The sequence below is a fragment of the Microtus ochrogaster genome, chromosome 1 (assembly GCF_000317375.1).
Source record: "Microtus ochrogaster isolate Prairie Vole_2 chromosome 1, MicOch1.0, whole genome shotgun sequence".
NCBI lineage: Eukaryota > Metazoa > Chordata > Mammalia > Rodentia > Cricetidae > Microtus > Microtus ochrogaster.
The window spans coordinates 103896262-103911350 of record NC_022009.1 but is presented as its reverse complement, the minus strand read 5'-3'; the positions used below and the strand labels follow the sequence as shown (position 1 = coordinate 103911350).

At 41.8% G+C, this 15089-nt stretch overlaps 1 protein-coding gene across 5 annotated transcripts in view; it reads right to left on the bottom strand.

Moving 5' to 3' along the window:
- Trpc4 (transient receptor potential cation channel subfamily C member 4) overlaps positions 1–15089 on the bottom strand; it is a 165744-nt gene that overhangs the window by 53281 nt on the left and 97374 nt on the right. For 4 of the 5 annotated variants that reach the window (XM_013348890.2, XM_026783208.1, XM_026783471.1 and 1 more), the window contains one exon: positions 3286–3622. In XM_013348890.2, the coding sequence (XP_013204344.1) occupies positions 3286–3622 (337 nt within the window). Of the gene's footprint in view, positions 1–3285; positions 3623–15089 lie in introns of those variants that run through there. The other variant, XM_026783951.1, reaches the window with a different exon arrangement.

Here is a 15089-nt window from a genome sequence, read left to right as displayed (position 1 = left end):
TATATATATTAAAAATGGTCCCAATAATATGCTTGTTGGTTCCCATGAGTGTCGAGATGAGAATAAGATCAACATTATTCATTCCACATTGCCTACTTGGCAGACTCAGTTGAAGATTTTCAGACTTGTTAATATCAATGTTCTAAGCTATAAATTACACAGCAAAGGATGGGAATGAGAAGCCAGTGTTGCTAAAGAAAAAGTGCTAAGGAAGCCTGCAATGCAGGCAAGCTGGGTACCGCGGATATTATGAGCACTTCTTGCTTTGTGGCTAGCAATTCCACAGGCTCTATTTTTAACAGAACTGAGATGCCTTTCTCCGCTCCATCATCTCCTCAGTTCACCCTTCGCCTCATGCTCACGGCGCATAGATTCACATGCTGCTTGACTGTGGCATATTCTCAGGCATGGGTTACTGCCAATCACTGCACAGCCATTTTACTTCCCGTGAGGAGCAAAGCATTATTTCACATATGACTTTTACTGAAGAGCTACTTTTATTATAAAATACTATTGTCATAAATTGTTATGACAAAAATTGTCACAATTTTTTGCTAAGTTGATTATATAAGTGTATATATGCATATATACATGTATATATATTTATTTTTATGTCGTATAAACAGCTAGGGCATATATTTACCAATCATAATGCATATTGAGGAAAAGCTCAAAATGGCTTTTGAGAAAGTCGGAAAACTAGTATCCCAAGGAATTTTTTCTTTTCCTTAATTTTATTTTATATGTAGTAAGTATTTGCTGGCATGTGTATATGTGCACCATATGTATGCAGTACCTGCAAAGGCCAGAAGATGGCGTCAGATCCTCCTGGAACTGGAGTTACAGATAGTTGTGAGCTGCCATGGTGGTGCGGGTAACTGAACCCTGGTCCTCTGCAGGAGTAGTTAGGGCTCTTCATCACTAAGCCATCTCTCCAGCCTCAAGCTATTCTTCTTTACTGCTATCAACTAGACCCTTACAATGCATGAACCAGGAAATGTTGAGTAAGGAAATGAAGCTAAAGATGTCTTACTCCATCATCTAACAGTCTAGGGCAAGGAAATATAGATGATTCACTGGTACAGCCATCAGATCTGACCACACCCTTGTAATCTGTATCACATTTGTAGAAGGGTCTAAGCTCTCCCTCTCCAATGCCGTCTTCTACCCCTTTGTGAGAACAGTGATTCTCTCTCCCTAATGAGGGAAGCTCAGTAGATTCAATGGCATGCTAAATGCCATCCCGTGAACATCCTTTTCCTTTATTGATAAAGGCCCTGGAAACCCTGAGGTTTGTGACTGCTTATATTTTAAGTCCCAGAGATACAGCCTCTTCGCAGAATCCCAGTAACAGCTTGCAGCTTCTCAGCAACAGTTTACAGCCCTTTATAAGCCTGCATCCTCTAGAGCACTTTGGACTCAGTCTTAGCAGTGAGGCTTTCTTGATTCAACGTATAACTATTTTGAGAGGTCTACCTGATATTTAAACACCATTGATCCCACGCCCCATTGCTGAAACGAGATAATCATTCACGTACGGCTTTAATTCTATGAAATACCTTTTACTCTACAAACGTCCAGCTCCCTGGAGTCATATGATCCTGAAAATGTTGCCTCTAGCAGATACTTCAGACGGCTGGAATTATAGTACAGTTAAGCCTATCTACTAAGCACTGAGCAGTGACCATGGTGTCATTTCGTTCATCGACATGTCAAGGAATATTCTGCTACACATTTAACGTATACCAGACAGTCAAAGGCAGTTTTAGCCACACATGTTCCTCAAAGTTAAATGTTTCTATTTTTATAATATTTACCATTTTCTGCAGTTCTGATCATTAATCCCATTTCCTCCAGTGAAATTTAAGCTCCATCTGGCCAAGTGCCCTTAGCTCCCTATGCAGCAGTCATACCCTTTGGCTCTTTGAAGGTATCCAGTGTACACCCATTGACTGCACAAAGTTGAGGGATGCTACCTGTGCTTACAACACACTGCATCTGAGCGTTTTCCTAAGGTAGGTGTGCCTTCCATTTGGCATGTCAGGACTTTCAGGTAGATATTCAGTGAGCTAGGAATGCTTAGATACGACCTCTTATGTGTTTTCCTAAGAATTATTCTAGAATGCATTTTATGAATAAAATTAACATAAATTATGTCCCTTATGTGAGATAATTTGGTAGAGAGCAATGATTTCATCTTACTATCAACTCTAAGGCTGTAGTGATTTTTTAAAGACTTACAGATCTAAACTTGGCTTTTGGCCTAAATGAGGGCATAGTGCATGCACACCAGGCAAGTCAGAACTGGTGCTAGGATTCACTTGAGGTGGCATTTATAGACAGTAGTTAACATGTAAATACCATCAGGTCACTGTCCTCCTTTCTTAGCGACTATTCAGGCTACTCTACTTTCTCCCTGCTGGTTCCTCGATTTAGTGACCAAGCAGCTCTGACATGGTGATTCATGGAATCTGTCCTGTTTCCTAACGAGCTGGGTCCAGTACCACAGGGATCTCAAGCGAAGAGCTAAGCTGAGAAAATGTGATTTCTCCGCAAGCCACAGTAGGATACCGAAAAGGGAAATTAAAATGCAAATTCTTAAGCATGGCCACAGTAACAGGAAGGAAGAAAGGAAAACACAGTTTTAATATTAATAAATAAGGTTTCTTCTCTGATCTGTGGCAGTTCTAAAATGATTATCTATCTCTGGCAACATGCAGGTTGAAATTTTTCTATTGTTTAATATCCAAATTTCCTAACTACCACATGTTCAAAGAAAAACAAGTAGATAAAGTTTTTAAAATATTATATTATATGTGTGTGTGTGTGTGTGTGTGTGTGTGTGTGTGTATAATCAGGGGTTCTTTAGAGAGACACATACTGATCTGTGGAGGACTTCTAAGAAAACTGGGGGCTGGGGATGCAGCTCTGTCAGAGGTAGAGCATCTGCTTCCCCCTGAAAAGCCTGGGGTTCAGACGCCAGCACAGGAGAAAAATACGCTATGTGTGGCCAATGAGGCCTGAGTTCTTTGTGGGACATGGGAGTCATCAACACCTGTCATCCTGGAACCTAACACTGCTTTTCCCTGGCTGCATGCTGGAGCAAGCCCACCACAGTTGGGCAAAATATCTTTGGTTTTGAGGATTAGGTCTCAGAGCAACCACGGTCAGAGCCCACGTGTCGTTTCCCTCCGCTCCAAACATTCGTGAATATTTCTTTCCAAGCAACAGAATTCCATGGCAGAAACACGGTTGGTATTATATTTTCTATAGTAACACATTTACCCAGGACCCACGGTAATATCATCCACTCCACGATGGTTGGTGGTGGACCTTGTCTGTTCAAGTCTGACCTGTCGATGTGCTGAGAGGCCAGCAGCAGCAGGAACAAAAAGGTCAAATAGGAGGCAGTGTGGCAGATAAACTTGATAAAAGGCTTTCTGATGAACAGTCCAAGTGGGCTTTTAGGAGCTATCAGGTAGCACACGGAGAAGACGGGGAAAAGCAGTCCTATTATGAAACACGTCACCATCTTCACGGCCCAGTGTCTTCTCCTCCAGCCGGGGAACTCGTCGTACCAGCGGGAGGCGAGCAGCTGCTGGCAGTTGGGCTGGGCAACGAACTAGGAAGGAAGGACAAGAAGAATTCAGTCCCCGTTAGAGGTAATGACCACAGTGCGTCAGGAAGAACGCGGGCTCGACTCTATCCTTTAGCAATACAGTCTCAGGAAAAGATAATGACAACCTTTAATATATTCCTTAGCTCATATTTAAATGAAATTTAAGTAAATCATATATTCTTTGGTAAAGCAGTATTTGAATTCAAAGACACAAGCTGCAGCTCACTTGATATTAGAGTAAAACAGCCCGGCACTGAGTCATGCTGAAGGCCACAACGAACACCTGGTTCACTCAGGGCACAGTGCTGAGTGTCAACTTAAGTGAAGTCAAAACAGGGTATCGGCACGTGGAGTGAAGACAGAGGCAAGGCATAAGGATATGCACAGGGTCCTAGTTTTATCCTCGCTGCTGTGATAAGACACTGACCACAGAAGCAGTCTAGGGAGGAGGTAGTTTATTTAGCTTACAGGTTAGAGTCCATGATGCAGGGAAGCCAAGGCAGAAACCTGGAGGTGGTAACTCAAGCAGAGAGCATTGTGGAACGCTATTAATTGGCTTGCTCATCTGTCTTTCTTACAATGTCCACGGACCCCTGCGCAGAGATGGTTCGCATAGCAGGCTGGGTCCACCTACATCCGATGTGGGATGTCCTTCTATATATCTGTTGCTTTTATTTGTTACTGATACCCTGAGGACTCCCTTCCAACAGAAACAAGCTAGGGGCCAAATCTTAAACACATGGGCTCTTAGTGAAGCTATAATATCTACTTGAGATTTATTTTTTATTTTATGTGTATGTAAGTGCATACCACATGTATACCTGATATGTGCAGAAGTCAGAAGAGTCTATTGGGTCCCCTAGAGCTGGAATTTCAGACAATTGTGAGCTGCCATGTAGGTGCTGGGACTAAGTGAGACATAACCTATTGCAGGTGCTTGGAAGTTTTACTTGGTGGCTTAAGATGTCTAGCTGGGATACTGTTCCCTCTATTTTGTTGGTGACTCCATTATACATTTTTTGCATAGGTATATAAGTTAGGAAGCTTCTATAGTTGTAGGTTTCCACATGGCTCTTCCAAAGGTCTGTAATGTTGTTGCCTCTCCCCACATTCCCTCCTCCACCCCCCCTCACCCTATTCGGTCCTCCTGTTCTACTTTTCCCTTCATCTCTCTATGACACTCAATTCTAATTGTCTTCCTGGATGATCCTCTAGTCCCCTCTGCTCCTTCACTAAGTGCCTAACCTCTGTGGAAGTTTGGATTGTAGCATACCTATCAAAAGCTGCACGTTAACATCCATATACATATAAGGAAAAGCATATATTTGTATTTTGTGTTCAGGGCTCTAAATTGTATTACAGGGAATTTGTTCATCAGTGTTAATTGCTGCTCGGTTCATAATAGCCCATAGCTGTTATGGATAGCCTAGGATGTCCATAAACTAAAGAATGGCTAATTAAAATGTGCTACATTTACATAATGGAATATTATTTAGCTGTCAAGAAAATAAAATTATGAAATTTGGAAGAAAAATGGAAGGAGCTAGAAAAAACCCATCTGGAGTAGGGTAACTGAGAACTCAAGAGACACGGACTTCAGGATTTTTTTTGTAATAAACAACTTCTAATTGCTAAGGTAGATGACCTCATTCTCTTCTCAACCCCCCACCCCTCGTCTTTGGTTTCTTCCTTCCTTCTGACCTCCCTTACTTCTTCTCTGGGCTTTTTTCTACCTCTTGTCAATGTGCTCAGCTTTTTTTTCCAGTTCCTTCTGAAGGACTTTCAAAGAACTGACGCTCTCTTTGACTAAGATGCTGTTCCTTCCAGGGAAGCCCCAGTCCCGGATACCTTAACATTGCCCACAGGAAGCTTGGGGCCTGCAGCCTGGGCTCCTGCCACAGGAACCACCACCCTCTGCACCCTCCTGGTCCAGGAGAAAGGAGATTTTCATCACAGGTCCCTGCTTCTGCCTCTAGACAACCCCTATAGCAAGACTCGCCAGCACCCCTCCAGCCACTGCTAGCATTTATAAGGAAACATTATAAACATTCAGATTTACAATGGTTCCATACACTTACAAAAGAGGCACTGATAATTTGCATTCAATAACCTTTTAGACATTTCCAAACCCTGATCCTTGAGTATTTATAGAACTACTGAGACACAGGATTCTAATCACGGAAGACACTGAATGAAAATGACTGAATCTAATCTTGTTTTTACAAATAAATTGCAATCCAATGTGAATGAATTATAAACAACCACACAAATACTAAAATCCCAAAACATAAAGAAAAATGATGAGAAAAATAAAATTGGAAAGTATATTTAAAAAACACTTAAGTCAACTGAACAATCCCTTTCCACCTAGAAGGGAATTGAAAGAGTACCTGCAGATAATGCCAGCTGAGAGGAAGCCGACAATGAAACACTATAAACATCCTGCCCTGATATGGTTGATTCAGTAGTTACTCTTCCTTCATATTTTCAGCTTTGCATTATATATTTTTTCTAGCTTAAGAACTTGTACCTAAAATTTACATTAGAGCCACACTCTCAAAAAGAGCAAAATATGGTACATTCTAGAGGAAACCCTCCTCTAGAATTTGCTTTTTCAAATCTGTGTTTTGTAATCCTGGTAACAGGGGATCAGAGCTCACTGGACACTGAGCGCTCCCAGGAGTCACGGTGTCCATATCTGAAAAAATAAAACAAAAAAAAAACCCAAAACCTTTCTGTTCTATCAGCCATTTACAACCCTTCAAAGCTGCCCGTGACCTTCAACTCTGGCTGCTTTCACAGGGACTTCCAGTTGCGTCCAATGATGAAGACAGTTCCTGTCGTCTGCCTGTGCACATTCAGATCCGCTACTGGCTCGATCTATTCATTTCATTAATCAAATCCCATGTCCCCTGCTGCTTCCTGATGTGATGATAAAAGTCAGTACTCTCTGTCTATCAGATGCTGGCTAGGAGTAAAAGAGACCACAGTCTCCCAGAACTAGTCAGTCCATTTCTGGGAACTCGCTGTACGCAGAAGGTGGGCGGTGCTGTAGATAACCTCATCCAGCCTTCTGAAACAGGGAGGTCCACGAAGCAGGGGAGATGATGCTCACTGTAAAATGATCACCGGAAACAAAAGGCAGCAAGTTAAGCCTGAGACAACAGGCAGGCTTTTGACAGATGTAAGCTGGCCCGTGAATATACCGTGGCTTCTTAGAACAGACCGTACTGAAAATTGTGAGGTGAAATCCATGGGCTGGGCTGTAATTTACTGCAGATTTAGCAGAGACAAAATAGAAAGGGACACTGTCACCATCTCTTAGCATCTATGTGGAAATATTGCTTCAGGAAACTCTTGAGTCCATGTCCTTGCTGTTTTCGGGGCGGGCTGAGGCTGGTGACTCTAGCATTATCTGGGAACAAGTCAGTGATGCAGGGTTTCAGACCCAACTTTAGACTCAATGGGCAACCATATGCATTGCACGACGCCTGTGGATGATAACTGCTTGTAAACACTGGATTAATGTGCTTTATGCCCAATGAAGCTATTTATAGTTCTAGTGTATAGAATAAATAGTTAAAGACTAGCTAGAATTCATTGCAAATATCCATTCTAGTGATTATAAAAATGTCAGATCATGGCCACTGAGAGGGAGAGAGAGAGAATTTGATAATTATATTTTAATTAAGATGTCATAAAAAGAATAATTAGTGGAAAAGGATTTCTATGAGAAAAAGAACATCCATAATAATAATAATAATAACTCAAAAATGAAGAAATGTTCATAAAATAACTACTTTTCAAATACCCAATTTTCAGTAGCTTTCTTCAAATTAAAACAAAACAAAAAAAAAAACGAACAAATCTTTTATCAGATCTGAGAAGACAATGAGAAAAGTCTTCAGACTGATCAGAAAGACTAACAGAGAAGCTTGAGAACCCGTCCTCCACTGTTGGCAAGGAGAACTTTGAGAGCTGTCTAGCTGACCATCACGTTGTCTCCTCATTGTCTCCAGCAGGCACGATACACTGGACTTTCAGAACAGGATTCAAGGGTGCCCGATCGCTTGGATACCATGTCTGTGTCAGTGAGGGAGAGTCAAACTCTCACTAATCGTGTTAGTCCGACAAGCACAGGATTGCATTTCCTAAAATACTTTGGGTCCATGTTCAAAATTGGTTTAGAAGGTGATCTGCAATGACCGGGAATAGTAACAGGAGGCTGGAAACGTCAACAGTCTTACAAAGGAGGGCAATGATGGCTCAACACTGAATACATTAAACTATTGAACTTGATATGGGCATGGTCATTCGTGCCTGCAAGCCCAGCACTCAGGAATCTGAAATGGGAAAACCAAGCGTTTGAGGCTAGCCTGGTCTGCACAGTGAGACACTGTCTCAAAACGCAAACAAACAAAAGCTAAAGAAACAAATAAGTTGAACCTAGAAAACAAAGCCAGCTAAGTGGCCAGAAACTATAATCACTAGATAATGACGGCCCTTTGAAAAAAATCACAAAGGAAAATAGTTGGTATAATCTCCACACCTGTTCGCCATTACCCATCTGAAAGCATAAGTAAATGATGGAAATAATTTGTGAAAAATGGCAGCTATTTTTAGAATACTACCTAAAGTTTTCTTAAAACGAATAGACATGGGGAGGAGGGAATTTATCGGCTATTGATGGGACCATGCCTGGGTGTTTCTTCATGTGTTGAATAACTTAGGACTGTTACTAGGGGGGTAACGGAGTCAGGTGTGGCTCACAGCTGGGTATTCAGAATTGATTCCTCAATCACAGTCCCCCAAGAGCAAACCAGAGTTCCTGCACAGAGACAAGGCATATCCAGAAAGGGTATTTTAATCTCCATTAAAGGCAAAGACTGGATCGTGGTTCTGTCTCCATCAGGGCATGAATCCAGAGCAGACATGAGTGGATGAGTGTTCATGTTAACTGTTCTTAGTAGACAAAGGGTCTACTCAGGGTTTTGTTCACTGCCCTGCAAGATTCCACATTAACAGCCTATTTCGTTTTAAAACTTTATTATAAAAAAAAAGTGGAAATAAAAAAAAAATCACACACCACAATTAAACAGATCAGTATCTTTGTGCTTCAGTGAACCTCTGTGCAGCTGGAATGGTCATCCAGAAACCGTGTAGCTTCACAGCGGAGTTTGCACTTTCATTATCTGATAGATTTTATTCATTTACCCACCACCAGGAAAACGAGAAAGGCAGGGCAGGGTTAGAGGCAGAAAACCAATTCGCTTTCTGTCCTCCTTCAGAACTCACGCCCATCTCTTTCAGCCAGTTCTTCCTCATCTCCTACTACTTAGCCTTGCTTGTTCTCATTCTCCGTAACACACTGTACCCATGTGCACGTTTGTTTTTACTTACACACATATCACTAGCTAGATGCTGCATCTGAGGAAGAACGTGCAAGTTTTTTTTCTTCTGAGATTGTGTGACCTCAGTTAATATTATACACTCTAAGTTCACCCATTTTTCTGCAGATTTTTATGATTACATTTTTCTCTAGAGCAGAATAACATTAAAATACAAAAATGTGTGTGTATGCAAATATATCACAGACATAACATATATACAAACACATATATGTGTGTCTTGTTATCCATTTGTCTACTGATTGACAACTAGGTCCAATTTTTTGCTATAGTGAATAAAGCACCAATAAACATAGGGGGTGCAAAAATCTTTGTAAGAATATTGAGTTGTCTTGGTATATGCCCAGAGTGAAATAGCTGGGTCACATGGTATACTTCCTATGCCTAAGAGGATGAAATTACATAAGGCTTTGGGAAGCAGAGGACCAATTCTACTCTTTCTGGTCACAATTAAAGTCATTTCCACAGTGTAAAAATCCCTTTCTGCCAATCTAAACATTTCAGCAAAAACAGACTACGTATATTTGAAATGTACACACATGAGCTTATAAGCAGACGTTTGAGACAGGGTCTCTCTAGGTAACCCTGGCTAGTCTAGAACTTGATATGTAGACCAGGCTGGTCTTGAACTCACAGATATCTACCTATTTATATGGCCTGAAAGCTGAGATTAAAGGCATGCACCACCACACCCTGCCTAAACAAACACTAACTTTAATCTTAGGATCAAACTAAGATCAACTGGAAGACAGCCCCAAGAAATCACTGTTCTTCTCAGGCTGGCCTGTAGACATGGCTGTGTGTGTGTGTGTGGGGGGGGGTGCCTTGATTGTCTTAGTCTATGTGGGAAGAACATGGCTGGCACTGGCCTCTTTCGGCAGGGGCCCATATAAAAGGACATTGCAGAAGGCAAATTACTCACTTTTACATAGGCTTGGTCTTCACTTTTGCTGGGGGTTCCATTTGCTCTGCTGCTGCCACTGCGGATTCCTTCCTGAGTATTAGGGACATACCTGAATTATTTCAGCCAGGTGGTAGTGGCCCTTATCTTTAATCCCAGCACTTGGGAGGCAGAAACAGGCAAATCTCTGAATCTGAGTCTGATTTGGTCTACAGAGTGAGTTCCAGGAGAGTCAGGACTACAAAGAGAAATGCTGTCTTGAAAAAAAATACAAAAACAAAAAAAAAAATACAAAAAAAAAGAAGACATAAAAAAGAAAGAAGAGGGGGAGGGAGGAACAGATGGAGGAAAGAAAGGAAGGAAGGAAAGAAGGAAGAAAGGAAGGAAGGAAGGAAGGAAAGAAAGAAGGAAGAAAAACTTTCTTCTAACACAAACTGAAGACCAGGAATCTTCTAAGGTCTTGGCACCAGATTGGGACCAGCAAGCTACCCTGTCTCCTGAATTGAGCAACTACTAGGTTCTTGGATTCTTCAGTGTGAGACAACCATTTCTGGATGACTCTGGTTGGGTAAGGCAATCTAATAAATCTACTTTTAATATACATTTGTGCTTCCTGTTCTGTTCCTCTGGAGGACCCGGCCTAACACATTCTGTGATGTTTCTCCCTCCACTGAATTCCTGGCTGTTGACAATGCATAGTTTTTAAAACAACCTTGGCTATCCTGGGAAAAAACAATAACTGTAATCCTTTATTATACTGCTAAGTTGTTTGCTACTGAAGTTGGAATCAAACTCTCTAGCTTGCAACACAGACAAAATGTGTTTTGGAGACAGCAGGGTTCACAGAGTTACTGGCACCTAGAGCGTTCTGTCTGCTCTCACTAGAACAGCCACAAAGGGGACAGACATATGGACAAAACTGTACATAATGATTAGGGTGGCCACTCTACATCCCTTGCAGGAGGCAGAGAATGAGGGACAATGTGTTTTTAGAGGAGCCGGTGCTTTGTCTTCACCCTTCAGTCTCTCTCCTGACTGTCACCAATGCCAGCAGTCTCAACATCTGCACTCAACCTCAGTCCTTGCCGGTGCGTCTCTCCAGCCTCCTGGAGCAATTGTGGAGAGGCAGAGACAGGCAGACTCCTGAGGTTTGCTGGCCAGTTAGCCTCTCACCTAAGTAGCAGACACTAGACCAATGAGACAATCTCATCTCAAAAACAAAACAAAACAAAACAGAAAACAGATTCTCACTAGGATTGTTAACTACAGGCTTGACACTTTTTTCATTCTTTTTTGTTTCTTTATAATGATCCAAATCAAGCTCCTAAAAACGATCAATACATCATTTCCTCTCACTTAATCTTTTCAAGACTTCCGTTTGAAATGAACACAAACTCTGCTTGTTCAAGCCCTGGCTGGCACAACTTTCATCAGGGCATCCCAAGGCAATAATCGTCTGCTGAGCAAAGACATCGCTGAGCCTGTGGCATTAGTTCCTGGCAGCTTAGACCATCAGGTCCTGCAGCTGAGGATTGGAGGTAGGGATAAAAACTTCACTGATAACTCTGACCTGGTGTACTAGCAAATTTGTTATTATAAAAATTTGCATACATTGTATCATTTTCAGCTGTAGGTGATATTGTTACAATGAACTTTCTTGTTGTATAGTTTTTGAGAGTGTTGTCCTATAAAGGTCCATACACTGGGCAGCTGAAAATGACTCACAATTCTTTCTCCTGGTTCTGGAGGCTCACAGCCTAATATCTAGGTGCTGATGAAAGCAAACTTCCCCTTGCCTCTTCCTGCTGTCTGCTACATGTCTGTCAATTCTTGGCATTCCTTGGCATGCGGGGACCTCATTCCAGCCTCTGCCTGTGTCATCACAACACAGTGATGCGTGGGTGCCTCACTTTGTACCTACTATCATCTCATATAAGGACAGCAATCGTAGCCACACAGGAGCAAGGAGCCCGATGACCTCATCTTCGATGTCTCATGTAGACCAATCCTATGTCCAAATAAGGATGTGTTCTTTAGCACTAGGGCTAAGTTGCTAAAATAACAAGCTGTGACATTCATAATCATACATTTTCTGATAGTTGCCTAATACATAGCTTTGACATGATAGGTTACATTGCAGCTACTAGTTCATATGCTCCCAATAAATATCAACTCCATGAATCATTTTCAAACTCCAATAACTCTATAAAACAATGTTAACTAGCTGTCATTAGTAACTTAAATCCATATTCTTTTAAAACAAGATATATATATATATATATATATATATATATATGAGTGTTAATTCTGAATGTATACATGGGCACCACATGTGTGCAGTGCTCATGGATGCTAGAAGAGGGTGTCAGATTCCCTGGAACTGGAGTTACAGATGGATGTGAGCCACCATGTGCGTGCTTGGAACATATAATGTACACACACACACACACACACACACACACACACACATTGTAAGAGTAGTCAGTGCTCTTAACCACTAACCAATTGCTCCAGCCTTTAAATTTCATCTTTTAATAAACTGAGTGATTCCACAGGAGCAAACTGTGACTCCTAGTCTTTCTCATCTTTTAGATGTTGAATCCCCCCACTTCCTGTCTCTGTTGCTTTCTGTTTTATTATCCTCAGATAATCTTTGATAATGTTCAGGCTAACACAGTCATAAATTAAAGCTACCCTATGTCATTCCGCAGCTGTGGTTCAATCTTCCTAAGGGTTGTCAGGAGATTGACCTATTCTAACTGGCATAAAATGCTACATTGTTTACACAGGTGAAATATTAACCAATCAATTCTTTATCACGTGCGTTAGGGCTACCATGCAATGGAATTGAGAAAAAATTCAATTTCGGTCATTTGAAATGAGGGGTATGGAACATTCATCTGGTCCAGAACTGTGCCTTTAACTGAAGACTCCCAAGGACAAACACGAAAGCTGTGCATAGAGTTTTATCTCACAGGAGATGGGGAGTTTCATGAGGAACTGCCAATTTAAGCGAAGCCTCTACAGCCCCAGCTTTGCCTGGTTGGATGAGGCTTTTAAGTTTAAATTACCACCAAGTTTTTTTTTTCCTGAAAAATTATTACTTAAAAGTCACAGACATTCAAAATTCAACACAATTCACAATTTAAATTACATTCCATCATGTTGCTTATCTACGTGTTCAGATTACACTGTTACCTCTGAACTATCCACACAGATGAGACATGAGCCATCAACTCTTTTCCTTCCTCATACCACATCAAGCAGCGTCTCTGTGAAGCTAAACTTCCCCTCAGCTGCGTATCATTCAAGCCAAACACAATAGCGAGAAAGCAGGCAACACCCAAACTGGGTGCAAAGTTTGCTCGGGCATCACCAGAAGACACACAGAAAAAGATGGCTAGCCATGAGATGTAGAGTCTGTGCTACTATGTGTACTATGGTCCTATAGCGCCTGTATTACATGTACTATGATACTACACCTGTAGCACATAGCCTGCCACTAAGGGAAGGTTCCCTAGCTGGGCAAGGGGCTAGAGATTGAAACACACATGCATGCACGCACACACGCACATACACACACACACACACACACACACACAGAGACAGAGACAGAGACAGAGAGACAGAGACATGGGTCATCCTTGAATTCCCCAAGAATGCCCCTTTATTGTGTTCAGGGGCAGCTTATATAGAGCTCTGGCCACGCCCCAGCTCTCAGGCTCTTTCAGCTGAAGACCCATCAGAACCCACGCCCCTGCCATCAGGGTCTTGTGCTCAGAGCAGCTGCAGGCTACTCAGAGCAGAGGAAAACAAGTTGTTTACAGGAAAGTCAGGGTCTGGTGGTCTGCACTCCCCAACAATGAGACCCCAGCAATATGAAATGCTAATGGAATGGACTGTAGTAGAGACTGACAAATGTCACCCATAGGCTCTGGCATTTGAATACTTCCTCTCCAGTTGAGTCTTGGCAGGTATAGGAGGTGTGGCCTTTGCTGGAGGAAGTACTCCACTGGGAGCAGGCACTAAAGTTTTAATAGCCTAGTCCCTGTCTCTGTCTCTCTGTGTCCTCCTCCATCCCTGCTCCCCTCTCTCTGCTTTATGCCCCTCCTTGAGATGTGAGCCCTCGGCTGCCACCTTCAGTTGCCATGCTGGCTGCCTGCTGCTGGCTGTCATGCTGTTTCCACTATTGTGAACTCGAATCCTCTGAAACCACAAGCCCAAATAAACTCTCCCAGACAAGTTTACCATAGAAATAAGTAGTATTGATCATGGTGTTTTATCACAGGAACAAAAAGGCAAATGATAAACAGATTAAGTATTCGTGTGGGAGGATTTCATGAAATCAAACTACATACAATTTTCATCTACTGCCCATATCAAATATAAATTGTTAGCAACCTTGGAAAATAGTGAAGTCCTAATTTTTAACTAAATATGTATTATTGATAATGAAGTCATTCTAACCAACACCATATAGCCACAGAAAAATGAAGAGTGTACCCATACAAACGTCTGCATAAAGACATGATTGTTTGATTTTTAAGAACTTCACAGTAGAACAACTGAGTGTCCATTAACCCATGAAAGGGCAAACAAAGGTCCACAAACGTCAGATTGCTCTTCGACAAAAAAGAAGGAAGTGTTATAATTGACTATTATTGGATCTTAAAAATAGTTATGCTGGCTGTGTATGCTGGCACAAGTCTTTAATCCCAGCACTTGGGGGGAGGGAGTGGCAGAGGCAAGAGGAGTTTGATGAGTTCAAGGGCAGCTCGCTCTACAAGGTGAGTTCTAGGTCAACTACGGCTATATAGCGAGATTCTGTCTCAAAAACCAGTTATGCCGAATGAAAGAATGGAGGAGCTCAAACCAACTAATACTGTATAACCCTATTCATAAACGCCCTCGAAGATGCAAACTGATCCGGAACAACTGAAATCAGATCTTTGGGTGCTTGAGGGGCAGTGCAATTAATAAAGAACAAAAGGAAGCTTGCGAGAAAGGTGGATATGTTCGCACTGAACCATAACAATGTTCTTGTGATGTTTGCACACATCCAAAAACTTACCAAATGTTCAACTCAAATATGTGCAGTTTGTCAGTTGCCAATTTTCCTGTGATACTATGCTATGAAAAATAAGCCTGTCCCTATCTGCTG